This window comes from Thalia democratica, chromosome 2 (assembly GCF_965202585.1).
Source record: "Thalia democratica chromosome 2, ktThaDemo2.hap1.1, whole genome shotgun sequence".
NCBI classification, from domain to species: domain Eukaryota; kingdom Metazoa; phylum Chordata; class Thaliacea; order Salpida; family Salpidae; genus Thalia; species Thalia democratica.
In genome coordinates this window covers 47438025-47458179 of record NC_139166.1, presented here as the reverse complement: position 1 = coordinate 47458179, position 20155 = coordinate 47438025, and the positions used below count along the sequence as shown (strand labels likewise).

The following is a 20155-nucleotide window of genomic DNA, read 5'->3' as shown; positions in this document are numbered from 1 at the left end:
ACATCATACACCAGAATTTTGTTAGAACTTAAATGAAGTTGATTTTATTCTCTTGAAGTGAATTTACTCAACTTGTTAATTTAATTTTTGTAAGATTTTAGTATTTATTTCAATTCCCATGTAGCACCTAGCTCACACCTTAAAGTATCACAGATTACATCTTGGTTATGTAAAGAATCTAATTATCCAATTTATATTTTCAGCAGAATTTTAGTTTTTAAAGTTTTTAGGCCAATTAAATTAACAATGTCTGACTATTCAACTTCAGATAATGAGGAGGAATTAACAATAGCTGATGACTATGTTGTAACCAAATACAAAATGGCTGGACAAATGAATGATAGTTAGTTATTTATAAAATATCTTTTAGTAAAATTTGAATTAAATTTGATTACTCTTTAAATGTATGTTGATATTTATATATTATATTTTTTTTTTAGTTGTTGAGCCTGAGACTTCAAACCTTTAGTAAATTAAAAGTAAATTTAGCTCTAAAGTTAAAACTTTTGGTTATTAGATTTTGAAAATATAATTAGTTCCAACACTCCCAAAATAATTGATTTTTTAAAATTTGCAAATGTAATTACTTACAATGAATAAACAAACAATTTTTGATGAGTTTTCACAAAATGTTTATTTCATTGTACAAGAATGTTTTGTTTAACTTTTCTATTTATTAAGAAGTTAAATAAAAAATTAAAAAAATTATTAAGTTTAATAAACTTTGTAGAGGTATTGAAAACACTTATTCCAATGTGCTCGGCCGGAGCTAATGTTCGTGACATTTGCAAGTTTGGTGATGAGCAAATTACTAAAGAGGCTGAGCGAGTTTTCAAAAGGGAAAAAGAAATGCTCAAAGGTGATTAGTTTGGTTTACAATTGTTTAGTACAAGCTTTAAGCAAATAAACTCACTTTATTAGTTTTTATGTGTAGTCGTAACTTTCGAATATAAACTAACTGAAAGTTTGATATTTCATTTTTATGCAGTTGGAATCTATGTTTGCATTAACACTTAATTATGTCAAACAAAACCCATATTATATTGTAAAACAAGTTACATCAGATCTACTTTCATGCTTACCTTTTTTTAAGTATATCTTGTTAATTATAAAATTTAGCTTACATTTTTCTAAAATTGTTTTATAGTTAATATATTTTATTTTGAAGTATTATTGTTCAATTTATATTTAAAAGAAATTCTGACTATCAATATGCAATTAACTTTTAAATAAAAAAAGTTATGCTGTGTGACTTTCTATTTTAATATTAAAAATAATTTAAAAATTAATCAACTTCAAAATATTAGATATCAAGCATTTTAGCAAAACTAAAATTTACACTATTTAAAACTTGATTATAATTTAATATTTCTGCTTTGCCCTAATTAGCTGCTGCTGATGTTTACTTACTCCTAATATTATATTTTCCATCAACACTATTCGCTAAAAATAACTATTCTACTAATTTCGTACAAATTTATTGGTTTAAAACTTCCAAAGCTCTTTATCATGAAATTTTGTTTTACTTATTAGAATAGAAACTGTATTATTAACTAAGTTTATTCTGAATTTAGTCATATTATGTTAAATATTTGTCCATTTTTTAATGTTCTGCTTTTTTGTTTATTAAGTTTTCATTTATTTCAATACAAAAATAATCCTTGTTTTAAATTTTTTTAAATCATTTCGTTTATAAAATATACCAACCGTTTTTATTTTTTACTAATTTTTCTCTGTTTTTATCTTTTTGTGTATTCTGCTTAAGTTCCTGATTTTGTTCCTGAATCCAATGTTGCTTAACTTACTAATTATAAGGTAAATTTTTATTTACTGAATGAATACTAAGTTTTGTAAAAAGTTATACAATACAAGTGTTTGAAGGAAAATTTTAATGACCAGCACAAAAGTATACATAAATCAAAAACTTATAAGCTTTTATATTGATGACCTCAAATTTATAGAATTTTTTTGTATAATTATACAAAATCTTAACATAGCATTAAAATAATAAGTCAAAATTAAGCATTTTATTACTTAAACTAAAATACATAAAAAAAATAGTAAAAAAAAGTCTTACTATTATTATTATTTTATGGTAGACTGAGATAGTTTAAAAGGATTGCTAGAAAACTGATAGAGATAATAAATATTTAGTGAAATAGCCTTTTTTACTGTTTTGGTTTCTTGTTTCATAACGTAAATTTTTTTAATTCTCAATTGGCTTTAAAGCTAAACATTTTTATCTATAACTTATTAAATTAGTTCATATTTATAATATTCTAATAGAATTTGAGTATTTTGAAAACAAGTTATGTTTGTTTTGTTTATTTTAAAATCTATCAATTTGAAAGTTAAAACTATTAAGTTTATTTACAATAAAAAATTAAAATATTTCGTTCAATAACAAAATTAGTATAAACATTCCTTTTACTTTGCAGGTATAGCATTTCCAACATGTATATCGGTAAACAATTGTGTTTGTCATTATTCTCCCCTTGACAGCGAAAAAGATGTAGTAGAACTAGTTGATGGAGATGTTGTCAAAATGTTAGTTTCAAGTTTATGCACATAAAAAATTTGAAAAGTTTTAAATTTCTTACAATTATTTTTTACTAATTTTACAACAAATCTACATTTGTTCTTACACGTTTGGTTTTTGTACTCAAAAAGTAGGGATTTCTCAGTTCAAGTGTAATAAGTTTAAAATTATGTGTTTTAAATAATTTATTTGTAATTTTATTTGTAAAATAAATGAAAACAACTGTTTTGTACGCAAATACTTTATTTGACGGCGTTTTGCTAATCATAAAATTTGAGTAAGTATTTGCGAACAAAAACAGCCGTTTTGATTTTTGACAGGGTTTGCTTGTTTCTATCTCTAAAATTTAATATATTATACTTGTAAAATATATATATTTTTTGTAAAGTGCCTAAATGAGTGATAGTTTAATTTAAACTTAACAATGATTAACCTATTCAATTAAAGTATTGACATTTTCATTTTGATTAAACAATAAAATATAATGAATTAATGTTCTCGATTTTATAAACTTATTTAAAAATTTCTGAATAAAAAAGTTGTAGTTACATGGGTAAAAGTTGAGAAGATTGTTATTTTTGAAATAAGCTAAAGTATAAAAAAATCTATGTTTTTTACAAGTTGATCTTAATTTATAGAGTTTTTTCTAAGCTTCAAGATGCATTTTATCGTTTTAAAAGATTCAAATTATTTTTTGAGATATGACCAGTCAAAATAGGGCCGCATTATAGGTTCCCTATGGGAAAGGAAAACTAAAACAGCGAAAAAAGACTATTTTGTTTAAAATTTATCTCCTCCTACATTTTTCAAGCAATTTTCTTCAAACTTACACAGTCTAATCTTTATACAAAAACAAAAGAACGTTACTCTGTAATTAAAATTTTTTTTTGTAAAAAATATATTTTTTGATTTTTTTTTTGTGATAAAATTTTTGTCATTTTAAATTATTAAACTTCAAAAGTAATGTTTTTTCCTTTTAATATAAGGAACATTTCCTGAAAATTTTAAGAAGATTGCTTGAAAAATTAAAGAGGAGATAGATTTTAGTGAGTTTTAAAATTTCTGAGAAAATTGACCCCAAAAAATTTGCGGTCCATACGTTTATATTGGAAATTTTTTACAAAAAATTAAAATTCTCAAAAGTTAAATGATATTTTTGAACTCTATAAAAACTGGCTTGTAGTTTGTATTTAAAGCTTTCACATAAAAGCCAAAGTTTATTTCTGTAAAAAAAAAGTTTTTTACCCCCCTCTATCCCTATGGCCTTAATATTCAAACATAGAAGTACCATATTAAAGATGCCATTTCGTTATATAAGGATAATCAGGTTATTTTGAAACTTATGAAAATCTCAGGATTACACAGAATATTATGATTTTTTAAAACTCAAAATGACTCGGGCCAGTTAAATTTATTATGAAAAACTCAGGATAATTTTAAGATTTCTTAAAGTCTCAGGCCAGTTTTTCTAGATTTTTAATGAGACCTGGATACAATGTTTTGTTATCTTATAACCAGCTTTGTTGAAAAACCTAATTTATATAAGTTGTTTGTAAAGTTTAAAAAAATGTTTTAAGAATTTAAAAAACTCAGGATGACTCAGGACAGTTTTAGGTCACTATCGAATTTTTTTTTACTCAAAGAGTGGCAACCTTGTATAATATACCATACTACTTTTTATTAAAGATAAGTTACAACTATTAAGTTAAAGTTTAATTTCTGTTATCTACAAACTGAAATTGAATTTAGAACTACTATTTCTATCAATAAATTTTATTCACTGTGGTATGTGTTTATTTATAACTCAAAATTATACCATAAGTGCTAAAAATGTTTTTTATACTTTATCTTATCGACAAATAAAATGTTAAAACTATTGGTTTTAAAGTCCTCTTAAAGGTTTTCAGTAGCTTTAAAGCAAATTGTATCAAAAATGTTATTGAAAACAATAAGTTTAGGAAAATTAAAACTAATTTTAATAAATGATTAATTTGTAGAAATCTTATGTATACTCAAAATTTAACTTTTTTTCAATAACGTTTACCTTAAAAAACATGTGATGTGTAAAAGAATGAAATTATTTTAGAACCTTCAGTAACAGTTGTAGTATTAAGTGATTGTTTTGTATTTTAAAACGAATTCAAGCCAGTACAGTTGAAATATTTCATAACTATTTTACTTATTTTAGTCAGATTTAATTTACAAGAAAAAAACACATTTAGTCGCGTATGAAATTTAAGTTTAATAAAACTTTAAACAGTGATTTGGGAACGCACATTGACGGATTCATAGCAGCGGCAGCCCACACCTTTGTTGTTGGAGCCACCAAAGATAACCCCGTCGTTGGAAAGAAGGCGGATGCTATTAAAGCAGCTCATAACATGGCAGAAGCTGCAATTAGACTTGTAAAACCTGAAAATAAGGTGCTTGAATTTTTTCTCTAAATATACTATTTAACTAAAAACACAGTAATCTTCCTTTATTGTACCAACATATGTTTCTGTGTGTTAACGAATCAACACAATTCAACTGGGTTCTGTAAAAAAATAATTACTGTAATGAAAGAATAGAAGCATAGAATAAAGTGGATGTATACATGTTTTTTATTAAAATAAAATAATTACTACAGATAGTAGTTAAATAATAGGTAAAATACTTAATATTAAATCCGACTGTTATAAAACTATATAATATTTGTAATTATTAAGTCTAAAACACTTAAAGTAAACTAAAATACACAACAAAACAACAAATCATAATTTAAACAAAGCACTCATGTTAATGGAATGAATAACTGATTCAAATTTACTGTTGTTAATGAATGAACGAAATACATTCAATACATCTAATAATTACGTCACAATATAAATGAGGTTATTTCAACTGTTTAATTTGTATTGCAAAGTTTGTTAATTTAGTTTTTATGTTTGTAATCTGTTTTGGACAAAAATAAAACATTTACCATTAGTTAGTGAATCAATAAAATTTAATTAAACTTAACAACGGCGAAGACAATAAAAGTCACAGAAACTCGATGTAACATATATATTATATATTAAATGCTTGTAAAGATTAAATCAAAGATAAAATTAGGAAGCAGATTTAGTTCAAATGTAAAAATCTAAAATGAAAAAATTAAAATTTTAGAAACCAAAGCACAAAAAAAAAAACTTGTTATTGAGCTTACAAAGTACTGACTGATAATTAAGTTGCAGCGACATACATAAAATCACAATGACTTAAATTACATATATATTGTGTTTAATAATTATAAAAAAATAAAAATATATAGTTGATTGATGAAGTAGCAGTCGGGTGTTTAAATTAAATACCCATACAGATATTTTAAATATTTAATAAGTAAACTGTGTTATATATGAAAGTTTAAATGTAAAATAACAAAGTGGTCATGTGCTAAGTATAAACCTGCAGTAAAAAACCTTCTAGCTCTCTTGGGCGTAGTAGGTAAAAAAGCACAGTTTATCTGTGATTTGAATACAGGCTTCGAATTAAACTTGGAACTTAACACATAAAGGTGTGAATAATTATAGTAGGAGGGTAAAGTGAATGTATGAAATGTCGGAGAATAGAAAGTGACTTGTGTGAAATAGGTATATAAATAATAAATGAATAAAGTTATATATTATTTAGGATATATAATTATATTAATATATGTTAAGTAAATGTGTATGTGAATGGTGAATGAAAAATATGGAAGGTGTAAATATAAGGTATAAAGGTGAATATCACCTTCCATATTTTTTTAGACTTAATAATTACAAATATTTTATAGTTTTATAACAGTCGGATTTAATATTAAGTATTTTACCTATTATTTAACTACTATCTGTAGTAATTATTTTATTTTAATAAAAAACATGTATACATCCACTTTATTCTATGCTTCTATTCTTTCATTACAGTAATTATTTTTTTACAGAACCCAGTTGAATTGTGTTGATTCGTTAACACACAGAAACATATATTGGTCCAATAAAGGAAGATTATTGTACAATTTGTTTTTATTTATATTCCAGTGAAGTTATTTCACTAGGATCTTTTGTTAGCAAACGATTAAACCTATATTTTGAACAGTTATACTATTTAACGCTTTTTTTGACGAAACTTTGTGATTTATAATCATTATTTACTACTGTAATTAACGACATGAAGATCATTTTGCTATATCATCAAGTATTATTTAAAAAACTTCAAAAACTAAAATAGTATAATGTAATCAATATACTGTACTTGTGTTTCCAAAAGTGTACTAAAACACTTTGCAAGAAGTTTTTATCATTATAACAAGTTGAACTGAATAAATACATTTATGTTTTATTAAAATTTTATTTATAATTATTTGTCTCAACTAAAAAATGTTGCTCAATTTACTGAATTGTAAAAAGCTTTTGAAGAGGTCGCAATTTTATATCACCGAAACCTGGTTGTAAATAAAATATTCATTTTCAACATCTTTATTTAAAATTTTGTTCAGAAGAAATATTTTAATTGTTAGCCTAGTGAGCTTTTTTTCATTGCTAATCTACTTCGCTAGCTTTCAAAATAAGGGAAACCACTTTATTCTACGATCAGAATTATTTCCTTTACTAATTTAATTATTTTAAAGTTTTCTTTTAACTTAATTTTTGTTGAAAATTATTTTTACTTTGAAATAGTTAAACATTAATTTTACAGACTGCTCAAGTGACTGAAGCTTGGAACAAAATAGCTAAAGATTTCAATTGCACACCAGTAGTTGGTATGTTATCTCATCAACTTAAGCATAATGAAATAAATGGCGAAAAAACAATTATTTCAAACCCAAGTGAAAAACTCAAGTAAGTTTATATACTTTTCTAAAACCTTGTTTTTATGAAGTTTTTTTTTCTTAATGGCTTTATTATTTTTTTAAGGAATTGTAAATGTTATAACTAATACATTAAAGTGTAAACCGGCGAACTGCGGCATTGGGCCGCACTCAAAGTTTTCTATCAATTGATTTTTAAATATTCGAAAAGTTTATTTTTACATGTCATTGTTTTATTTTTAAAATGGTTCATACATGTCAGGCTAATAAGTTTATTTAAGAAATATTGCATTTTAAACGCTTGAAAATTTTTGAACTTCTCTAAACTTTGAGCAGATTTAGAAGCAGTTTGTTTTTAAGTAGGTTATTAAAATGTGACAAGATAAAAATTTTTTTTTTTGTAATAATAAGTAAGTAAGAAGTAACGTTTTACTTTAACTAGTAGCTTTCAAACTAGCTTTTGCTTTGTGATTTGTAATGTGAAATTATGTCTAATCTAAACTCGAAAAGTTGTTGAAATTAAAATTAATTATATAGTTCGAGATTGAGTAAGCTAATATATAAAGTAAAACGTTAAATATGTCTGTAGCCGTTACATGTCAAGGCCATGATTATTTTAAGTTCATCGACTCAATTTCTTATGATGTTTTCTAGGATCAAAACCTAATAAAATCATTTGTAATTGTTAATACAAAAAACTAAAAGTTTCTGTAATTTATCACAACTAAACTAATAGGCTATGCCATTTCATCTAGTTATAAGCTCAACTAGGCGCCGACCAACAAGATTAAAGAAAATTTCAGTCTAACAGGGTTTGCCACTTTACCTGGAAAAACCTTGAATTTGACAATTCAGGCAAAAAAAAAAACCTGGAATTTTAACAATTTTTACATGTTCAGTAGTAAAATTTTGATTTTACTCAAAAAATTTATCATATAAATTAAAAAAATGTCATCATCAAAAAGTTTTTTACTTAAAAACATATTTAAAGTAGCTTTACAGTATTTTTTTTTTTTTTTGTATTATTTACCGTTTCTTACCTTAAACTTAATTTCAAACTAAAAATAGACCCAAAAATGTGTACTTTGAAAAACCTGGAAAAGTTTTAAAAAAAGAGTGGCAACTCTGGTCTAAACTCTAAACATGTCAGTCTTAATTTTAAAAAAATGCGCAGTCCCTTTTTAAAACTATTCTATCCCCTATTTTTTATAAAACAGTAAAAAATATGGTTTTTAAAGTCACTCCAAATCATTTTTTATAAAGCATACCTACTCCTGTACTAAAATGTGTTTATTTATGTTTGTGGCTACTGGTTTGTTTATTACTTACTAATCTAAGTTTAAGACAAAAGAAGATCATTTTACATACTATGTTTGTAATGTTTTTAGAAGGTAACAATTAATTTTACAGAAAGCTACACTTTGAAGAAGCCAATATGAATAACATAAAAACATAAGTTTTACTGATTTTAACCTTCACAAATTCACATTTTAACATTTTAACCTTCATTTTTTTCACGTTTGCACGATGATCACAAGTTAATAAATTTACTTTATTCTTTATCGTTAAGTTTATCAACTTGTCATCTACGTGCAAACGTGAAACAGTTGTAAAGTAATAAACTCAATAAAGCTTATGTTTTAATTTAATTTGTATTCGTTTAATAACCTTAATTCACTTGACTATTTTATAGTATTTCTACAAAAACAGAATCGTCAAACAACTTTGCTAGTTGAAAATGTTTGAAAAACTCACTTAAACTTAGGCTAGTTTAAACTTTTTAAAAGTTGTTTTAGAAATTCAGGCCAGTTACATAACTTTTGAAATTTTTTGGTAAATCTTGTGTTAAAACTTAAATGAAATTAGATTATATTTTATTGACTTTTGTTGTTCTACAATAAATTTTTATAATTTTTTAGTGTTAGTACAAATTTTTACAAGACATCTCTGCCTTTTAATTAGCTCTACTTAATTGTTAGACTTTCAATTTTTGTTAAGTTGCTAAAATTATGATTTATGATGAATTAATTACAGTTTAAATTTACATTGTTAAGTTAAGGTATGTTATTAATAAATTTTGTTTTAATTTAAATGAGAAACAATTACTTACCAGTCTTGTACTTAAGATTTAAAAACATGTTAAATGGTAGTCTAAGGTAAAAATACATTGCACTAAAAGCAAAAAATGTTTTTAAAGGCGAAAGGTTGATTAAATAACTCCGGGTTGCCACACTGAGGCTACTCAGGATGACTTGTGCTAGTTTTATAACTTTTTTGCAAAATTCAGTTTTTTTTACTTTTTTTCAGTTGTGTTACTATTATGCTATAGTTTTGGTACTTTATGTATTTAAGCTTGATTATTAGTTTATTTTTAACTTTTAGTCAATTTTTTTCGGTTTTCTCTTGAGCTCAGGTTAGTTTCCGGTCACTTAGGCTAGCTTTTTTTTTTCTTTATAAGAATGACAATCCCGTTGACTTGGGATAATTCATAATTGCTCATGCAAGTCTTTTTTTGTTTCAAACAATGACAACCTTGTAAAAAGCATGTGTTAGACCACAACATTTTCTTTTCACACTGTTTATTATTTAATGTTTGTGCTAAAACCGTGTTTTATAGTGTTAAATTTAAATTTGCTTAAAAAAATAATAATTGATGAATGTGACCAGAAGTAGCCAAGAGTTTTTGACTAATAACATTGTTTATCGTTATTCACAATTACTTGAAGGCAAGACCACGAAGAAAACAAGTTCGACGTTCACGAAGTTTACGCGCTCGACAACTTCGCCAGCACCGGAGATGGTAACGCGAGGGAAACAGGCACTAGAACAACCGTTTACAAGAGAAACCCTGACATTGTCTACCAGCTGAAAATGAAAGCGTCACGGGGTATTTATTTGATTGATCATTATCAAAATAAATTTAAGAAGAGTTTTTTTTATCTAAATTGTTATTAAAAAATATTAAAGTTTTAAAGTTTTACCAAAAATTTAGTCGAACAAATATTTAAACCAAAAACGAAATATTAAACATATAAGGTTTTTTAACCAAATTGATATGTAACAACAACATCAATCTAATAAATATTTCTTTTAAAACATTCAAATTTGTATACAAATTACCGTTTTCTAATTTTTAAACCATACTAAATTATTACGGCTTCGTTTAAAAAGGTCAGTAAAATAACAAACGAAATTCCCAACAGCGCTGTTCAGCGAAATCGAGAAGAAGCACGACACGATGTGCTTCAACTTGCGGGGTTTGGACGACGAGAAGAAGAGCAAGATGGGGGTGGTTGAATGCGTGAAGCACGGGGTTTGCACGCCCTTCCCCGTCATATACGAGAAAGACAGTTAGTTTGCAAGCTTTGTTCTTTGAACACTGCTATAAGTTGTTACTGATAAGTTTTAATTGAATAAAACTTGTTGTAATTATGTTTTATATTTGTGAGAAATGTATTGCTTGATGCTACTTTTTGTCCAATTGAATCAAAGTGTTTGTTTCTACTTCTTATTTGTTATAAATCCTTAATGCAATAAATTACTTGAAATCAGTTTACCCTACACCACATTAACTACAAAAAATTATAGATTTAATCAATTATTTTTTTTCAAGATGAAATCGTAGCACAATTCAAGTACACAACTTTACTGATGCCGAACGGACCACTGAGAATTACATCAAGCTTTTATGACGCTTCAGTCATAAACAGTGAACTTGATGTCACTGATGCTGATATGAAGGTTTGTTGTGTCTTATTTCTTGCATTAAACTTGAGTAGCTTGTTTAAATGGAAATTTTACATAATAATTTGTTGAATTGCATAAGTTGGTGCAGTTAACAGTTATTTGATTATCTCACAAATAAATATACCATACCTTTGAAAAAATAATAATTAACTGTTTTAAAACCTTTTTTATTAAGTTATGTCATAAGTTTATGTGAATTTAACTAATTTTAGGCGCTTCTTCAAACTTCAATGAGCCGTCGTGCAGCGAAGAAAAAGAAGAAGAGAGCTGCTAACAAAGTTTCTGCGCAACAAGTTGCTGTACAACAGTAAAATTTTTATTTTATTTCGAATTTGCATCAATAAACTAGAACTTTTCTGTTGAAGTTTGTGCTTTGTTTTTTTACATATTAGGAATGTGTAAAATTGTTTTATTATCTTTTAGTTTTATTTTTCAAAAGTTTTAAATACTACGAAAATCATAGTAATCTGACAAAAACAGTTAATAACATTAAATATTTTTGAAATTTCATTTTATACAAATTATAGTAAACGACTATTTGATATCTGCATTAAATGTAATAAGTTTACAATTTAGTTTGATTTAGAATTATAAATAAGTGTATTTCAAAACCTACAATTGTCTTTTGTCGGTTTGGTATTGGTCTTTACAATTACTAGACAATCAGTTTCTGTCTTCTTTAGATACTTCCATTATATAAGGTTTTATCAATTACAAAAAGGTGTATTTTGAACGATTGATTTAGATCAAGGTTTCAAAATTTTTTTTCGCCCATTTAGGCAGAACTTTTGATCTTCCCTTATTATTGCCCATTTACCTTGTTGTCGCCTGATAGCCTAAATTTACCCTCAAGTAGTGATGTACCGGACTCACTATCCGGGTCCGGCCGGATATTGCCATTTTTGTCTGATATCTGGATCCGGCCGGACTCTAATTTGAAAAAAAGTCCGGTTCCGGCCGGATTCTTATTTGAAAAAAAAAGTTCGGATCCTAACAGAGATCTCGCCGGACCCGGATCTAGTTAGTAGAAAAGAGCATACTGAAAAGTATTTTTTCAAAAACCCTGTGTAAATTAATAAGAGTCATTTTCGTCAGTTAAAATTAAACACCTACCGTGATTGGCTCATTTCGACACGTGACTAATTTACATTTGTTTACATTTAAACTATGAAATAAACATTTCAGAAATGCAACTCTTTACATTTGTTGTAAAATTGAAAACTTTAGAATGAATACTTGCATTATTTATTGTTTAAAGTTAAGCTCAGAGAATATTTAGAGTTAATACGGTTGAATATACGAGCCAATGAGAATCATATAACGAAATGTTTCAAACTAAATACTGATGCAACAAAACATCAGAACATGATAGGCAGCTTATCTGTAAGCAGTTAGTTAGTTTGGTGTGCAGCTTGAAGCAACAAAATATCTTGAATTTTTTTGTGGAATTTTGTGATAAGTGAATATTTCAACTGGTGTTTAATTGTTTTAATATTTAAGCCAGGTTAATAGTTTATTAAAAATTTTACAGTTTCTTGTTTACTAAAAGTTTTATTTAATTTTTAGTTTATTGTTTTAAGTCTTTTGATATAGATTTAAATAGCTTCCAGTTTTTAAAGTGTTACCAAAGTAATTAATAAGTTTGTATATGCTAGTATTTCTTGTTGTGTTTTATATAAAAGATTCATCACTCAAAACTGTCGTGTCTGATTATAGAAAGTAGTCTCAGTTAGAAATTAGTATTTGTTAGATATTAATTAAATAAGGTAGGATTTAATTATGATGGGTAGTACTAATAAGTTAAGTGTACCACAACTTAACAACCAAATTGTCAACCTTTGCTAGCTGTTCTTTTGATTATTAGATTAAAGTAATTTTTTCAGTTTTTAAAAACCTCATTCTGACTCAGGCTTGTTTATACTCACTCTAGCTAGTTTTATTGACTTAAACAGTGGCAACCCTGCTAGTTTGAAAAATTTTGGGAATGTTAGAAAATCTTTGACTGCCTCAGGCTAGTTTAGTTTTTTATAAAAGCTCAGGCTAGTTTTCTTTTAAATTTTGAATGAGTTTGAGCCGATCCAGTTTTCAATATTTGGTAATTTTCAAGTGTATTTGGTTCAAGAACTTGATTTCGATTTTTAATTGTAAATAAAACCTAAATTTGTAAACCTTGTGGCTAGCTGTTCTACTTATTATTAGATTTAAGTTCTTTTATTTTTCAGTTTTTAAAAACCTCATTCTGACTCAGGCTAGTTTATACTAGTGGTGTACCGGACTCACTATCCGGGTCCGGCCGGATATTGCCATTTTTGTCTGATATCCGGATCCGGCCGGATTCTAATTTGAAAAAAAAGTCCGGGTCCGGTACATCACTACCCTCAAGGGACATCCACTCTGTGGTGAAACTCTGTCTAAAGCATTCACTGGAGCAGAATTGACCCGTTTTGTTAACATCCTCGCCTCAATTTCAAAGTTTAAATAGCAAACAATAATTCTATAACTGCCTACAATTTCAAAATCGAGCGCCTATTTTCCCCATATACTAAAATTACTTCAAAATAGGTAGTACAGCCAGCTTTGGGATACTTTTAATTAATTGGAAACTAGTGATCTACCGGATCCTAGTTGCATTTTGGCCGGATCCAGTTAGTCTGGCAAAACTTTGCTTTCCACGATCATCTTCTTTCAGTTTTATATACTTAGATTATTGGGGAACGGGTTTAAGTTGCACGAATGAATACGATTGCACGAGTTAAATTTTTACACTTAAGTAAAAAAAAACTAATAAATAATTTAATAATAATAAAGTTACTGACCAAGGGTTAGGGGTAAAAAAAATTAATAAAAATAAAAAAAAAAAGCTACAGACCGAAGGTAAGGGTTCAGGGTAACAGTGATAAAAAAAATAACTTACCGACCGAGGGTTATGGGTAACAGTGATAAAAAAAACCGTGCAATTTTATCCCCTCGTGCAAAAGTATCTTTGTGCAATTTTGTACGCTCGTGCAGTTTAGACAGCTAGCCAGAATATTGTAATTTGAATATTTAATATATATAAAATAGTTCAAGTAAAACGAACTATTTAAACTTAAGTTAATCAATCAATTGTTTTAAAAATGCAGGTACATACAGTAGTTTAACAAAAAGTTATTAAGTTTTCATCTTAACTATGACCATTATTTAACCTACTTTTAATGAAAATTAAAAAAAAAGTTTTGGAGTAGAAAATATCTTATTAGTTCCATTATAACAAATTTAGGAAAATATGATTTGGTTCTTCTTTTAAATAAGTAATTAGATATTAAGTAATTAGGGTTTACAAACGGTCAGGAGAGTTTTGTAGATTTAAGAACTTGTAAAATTTCTGAAAATATATAATCTAGATTTTAATTTAAGTAAAACTTAGTTCAATCCAATTTCTTGTAATTCAATTTTTTATAACTACATTTTTTGATAAAAACTTGAATTCTAATAATTTTTTAAAGTTAGAAAAACATTTTTAAGCATTTGACATTGGAAAAAATAGTAGCAAAAATAAAAGAAATAATAGACTAGTTATATTATTTTTAATGTAATTAATTTATAACAGTTACATAGTTTATTTCTCCTTAATTTAAAATGTCAATTGCATGGAAATTTTTCAACGTAAGTGAGAAAGACCCTTGTTATACAATTTGCAATAAACTCATCATAGAGTTTAATGCTAATTCGTACAGCACTTCTTCTTTATTAAAGCATTTGAATTCAAAACGTCAAAGGGAAATAATAGAGCCTAGAAAGTCATCATCCAATAAAGCAGTCAGCGATAGTTCGTCCCCAACTACAAAACAAGGCAAGCTAACAGCATATACCAAGCCAGTATTGAGAGTTATCGCCCTGTTAAACGATGGAAAATAAACAATCAAAATTCATGAAAAAATTATTAACATAATTGCTATAGACTACCAACCATTTTCAGTTACTAGCGATCAAGGTTCCATAGACCTGTTGGCTGCTTTAGAGCCAGATTACTTGATTCCAATTATAAGTACCTCACTGATACAATGCTTCTTCAGACTTATGAAAATTTGAAGATAAAAATACAAACTAAGTTATCAGAAGCTTCGTTTTTCTCATTTACAAGTGACAGTGAATGAATTCGAAGACCGAGACATCATATCTTTCTTTAACAGTTAATTGGTTAAATGAAAGCTTTGAGTTCTAACACCGAACTTTACACTGTAAGGAAATAGAAGGTTCTCACACTGGCTTAAATATTTGTGAAAACATAAAGGAGATGCTTGAAAATAGGGGTATTGATATGAAACCGCATTCACGTTTTTCTGCGCGACAATTCATTTAACATGAAGGCTGGTATGTTGTTGCAAGAATCCTCTTTAGCACCCTGTTTCATTCACACGCTTTAATTTATAATTAAAGATTCAATGTTTTCAAAAAGTAAAATAAGTGTGTTCAATAGATAAGGCCCGTCAAACTATTGACCACTTTAATCATTCTTCTACAGCGTGCGAGAAACTAAAAAAATCTAGGTCACTTTAGGTTCGTCAGTGTCAATGCAAAACGCCTAGTTACTTTTGCAACATGTTGAAATATGGTGAAACTCTACCTAATGCTAAAAAGATTAGAAAAATTATAAACAAGTGTCCAGAACTAAGTGGCTAACAACAAATTTAAACCCGAAATTATTCTTACAGCCGATAAATGGAAACTTGTTAGCCTCCTTAATGAACTGCTCGAATATCTTTATACAGTATGGCAGAAATATTTTAAAATCAACGCAATACGCATTGCTGTCAAGTGTAATCCCACATGCAGCAGTACTAAAAAGTTTTTTTATCATAAATTTAATAGTCCGACAGGTCTATACCAAAGTTGTTCTACAATCTTGGCAACTTCGGCAGAAAATATAGAAGAGGCTTTCGAAAGAAGGTTTTATACTACTAATAACAGCACATGAATAAACCTTCATGATAATGATTTGTTTTAACTCACAACAGCCGTTGATCCATGGTATCGATTTGACTTTTTCTCTCCTAATTTCAAACAGAAGGTTGTAAAGCTACTAAAATCACAAGTAAAAAATCATAGTTGTCGTGACACTGGTCAAAGTGGTCAAGTTCCTCTAGTACCGCCTAAAGAACCTAGAGCTCAAATATCTACAAATGATGTTCCTAAAAATGTTTTGTCGTTCTTTTCTACAATTTTATCGGAAAGAAGTTCAACCACTCACGAAAAAGAACAACAAAATTTAGTTAATAAGGAAATTGAGACAGAAATTAAGACTTTTTTGCATGAAAAAAAAGTATCTGCTGAAGAAGTAAGAAGCTGAAGTCTTGTTTTGTTGGAACTTAAACAAGAAAAAAATACACACATCTTTCTAGGTTTGCAAGAAGGTATCTTTTTACACTACCATCTTCTGTTTATTCTAAAAGGCTATTTTCAGAAGCTTGTAAATTGTACGAACAAAAGCGGAATCGATTGCTTCCAAAAACCGGCGAAAAACTTTTATTTCTTCATCACAACTTAAAAAAACAATAGGTTTCTTTGTAGCTTAATTGTATTGGTATGAGTAAATGTTTTTTACTAAATTACTTACTTTTGTATATTTAAGCAGTTGCTTTGCAAGTTATTGTAAGTAAAAGTCTGATGTGAGGCCTATCATAAAAAAAAGTTATTTAATTTTTTAAAGCATTGTAACATTTAATTTTCTTTTACGTCATACAAGTAAGAAATTCAAAAACAGTCCTATAAGTAGTTTGAAATTTAACATTTGAACTGAGATTTCATATTAGTAGATTTTTTTTTACAACGTTTTTTTTTCTTAGTTTTCAAATAAAATATTTAGACAATAACATTGTGTAGTTTTTAACAAAATATTTATATATAATAATTTTTACTAATAATTGGTATTATAATAATTTAACTTTATAAGTTTGTTCTCTATGCAAACTTCATAAAACTTAAAACATTTAGGATCCAGAATCGGCTTAAACTATTTAAAATTATTTATAACATTTTAAGAACTATTTTAGCAAAAATTAATATAAAAATAGAAATTCAAACTAAGTTATAAATATAGTATAAACTTTGTACCTTAATTCCAAGTGAAATAAAAAAAATTGTATTGCTTATATTGTCAGCAGTAAACATGTCTTGAAAATTTATTTTGTTATCAGACTCTCTTTTAAAAAAGTTGTTGCTTTAACAGCGTATAATTAAGTGTCGATATTTTGACCTGGTAAAATATAAAAAATGAAAACCAAAGTAAAAACAGAAAAGTCCAAAATAAGAAAACTTAAATTAAATAGTTTGTTCAGTGAATCTTCTGTACTTTTATAAAAATAAATTTTAATTCATGTTTTTATCTTCTTAAAATAAAATAGTTTTCAATTAGCTTTTAGTTATGTTTGGTTTAAATTATATTTAAGTTAAGTTTTACATTAATACGTAATTAATGTTTAAACAGGTAAAGCTTAAATTTAAAACAATTTATATTTTTAGTTAAATTTTTAATTTAATTTAAGTTTAATTTTTTTAATATAAATGTGTTTAAATAAATTTCGTCAACTTAGTTTTATCAAATAAAAATAAATTTAGCAGTGCAAAAGTGACGCCCACCGCAAAACATGGCACCAGTAAAAAATTGATGATACAAATAGAACGCTTTGTGCAAAGTGCAATCATAAAAGAGTTATAATTCGTGCAAAAGTGACACCTATGCAAAACGGACACTATGCAAAAATAACTCTCCGTGCAAAAGTAATGATGTGTAAAAGTGACGTGCAAAATTGATTGGGTAGAAATTAATTCGGGTGGAAATGGTTCGTGTTGGAGTTGGTTCGGGTGTGAATTATTCGGGTAGAATTGATCGGGTAAGAATTGTGCGCGGGTTGGAAATGAGCGGTTCCCGAGGGGCTAGAATTTTTTGTTTGCAAAACCTGGTCTTAAGGCTTGCAAGGGACATCGTCTTTTTTGTGTCTAATAGTATATCTCTTATCTATTCAAGCGTTATACATAAAAATGTAGAATTAGGTTTATTGTTTTCAAAACTTTTTCTCTGTGCTCAAATGTTTTAAAGTTAGGGAAGTTGAATTGAAGTCAACTTTAACTTTTTCAGGTTAAAAATTATCAAAAAATCTATCATAAATTTACCTCAAAGTTAAGATCTAAAAGAATTTTACAAAAATACCTATGTTTATGACGATTTTTTAGGATATGGCATAAATTTCTTGAAAATATAACAAGTTCTTTTAAAATTAAAACTTTTTTGATTTTTTTTTTGTGCACTCGAGTGTGATTTAAAGGAATTTTAAAGGTTGTGTAACTAAAAAGCCCGTAAAAAACTTTACCTAATTTTTTAGGTTAGAGCATAAAATAGCAGCACTGTATTAGTCTCGGATTAATTTTTTGTAGAAAAATTTGCTTGCGGGACTTATTTTATAGAAAAATTGTTTCGAGGCCTCATATTTTAAAATAACCGCAGTAATCAATTAAAAAATACTATTTTTAGTCATAAATATGATGAAATAAGCAAAGTTAAAGCACTAGTAGTTAGTTTTAATTAGTTAATTAAGAACCGAATGAAAGTTTTTAGCACAAAACGTTTTATTGTTTCTAAAAAGTTTGAAAAAAAGTAACCCTAGCCCGCAGTTTGCCGTTCTTGAGCTAGAGCAAGTTTACAGAAAGTTCTGTAACTAGAAACAAAATTACTATATAACACTTTTGTAAGCATTTTTTACTAATTGAAAATTTTTAATAAAGCATTACTAAACTTATAAGATACTTAAATAACTTGTTTCCTTAGAGTATTTGAACTAAAGTTTTTTTTTTTAATCTAAAATGCTAAGTAACCTAAATAACTTTCTACAAACACTAATATTTATTAAGGGTGTGATAAACAATTGAAAAAATTCAATTTTAACAAGACAAAGAATTAAAATAACATTTCTTGCATCATTGATAGAAATAACTTAGTAAAAAAAAAATGTGGTAAAACTCGTCTAAAAAAACATAAGAAAAAAATATAACACATGAAAAATTAAAATAGGTATTAGATTCAAAGTTTTCTAAAACTTAAATAATATATTACTTACTCTAAAATATTTATTTAATTAGTTAACGAAAGAAAAGGATACTACTAAGCTTTTAAAACTTTTTGTTTAAAATTATTTTACTTTAAACCAGCGATTCTCAGCCTAGGGAAAATTTATCCCTGGTGGTAAATTCCCTTGTTTTAGGGGTAATTTTTTTATTGCAAATAATGTAGATTAATGTTGATTTATATTATTTTTTATTTATCAGTTCTTATTTAACTGTAATGTTATTTAACTTAAATAAACTCTTTAAATTTTACGATTTTTTATATTAAATAAGCTTTAAGTTTAGAAAATATAGTTTTTCTCAAAACTAAATACTATTCTGTATATTGCGGATAACTTTAGTAATTTGTAGTCATACTTTATTGAACGACAAAAAATACGCTCAAAGTATTTGGTCCTGGGACCTGGTGCACGAAGAACCTTTCGGTCATCGAGTCGCACACCACGGATACCTTTTAAAGTCTTGTCCAGGACTAATTAACTTCCAAAAAGGGGTAAATTTAGTAATAAGCTTCCAAAAAGTATTAAAACATTAAAAAAGCTTAATAACCGCTTGTTTAAACCATAAATATTTATTTTAAATAACTTAGTATTAGTAAAACTAGTTCAAAAATAAAACTTTGAGTTTTTATTTTTATTATTTTTTACAAAAAAATTTAAGCAGTACTTGGTTAAAACTAAGATATAAAATAGAATTATATGCGGCCATAAAAGTACTCTTTTCTTGCTTAACTATAAGTTTACAAAGAAATTTATGTGTTTTTTTTTTCAGTAATTATTTACTTGCTTAGTAAATCAAACTAAACTGCAAAAAAAGCTACTCGTAAAAGTAAACTTTAAAATAACTTAAAGTTGATGTAGTTTTAAAAAATGATTGATATAAAAAGCATTAATTTAATTAAACAAAGCTTTTGAGCTTCGAGTATTTAGTTTTTAAGTTAACAAATATCTAAAACAAAAGTT

At 26.7% G+C, this 20155-nt stretch overlaps 1 protein-coding gene across 1 annotated transcript; it reads left to right on the top strand.

Moving 5' to 3' along the window:
- The first annotated feature begins 208 nt into the window (after positions 1-208).
- LOC145830151 (proliferation-associated protein 2G4-like) lies at positions 209-11450 on the top strand. Its single transcript, XM_082938043.1, has 9 exons — positions 209-343; positions 731-859; positions 2439-2547; positions 4800-4962; positions 7235-7377; positions 10073-10233; positions 10550-10696; positions 10960-11087; positions 11306-11450. Exons 1-9 carry the CDS (start codon positions 247-249, stop codon positions 11402-11404), a joined length of 1176 nt encoding a protein of 391 aa, XP_082794169.1. The 5' UTR covers positions 209-246; the 3' UTR covers positions 11405-11450.
- Positions 11451-20155: the final 8705 nt, after the last annotated feature.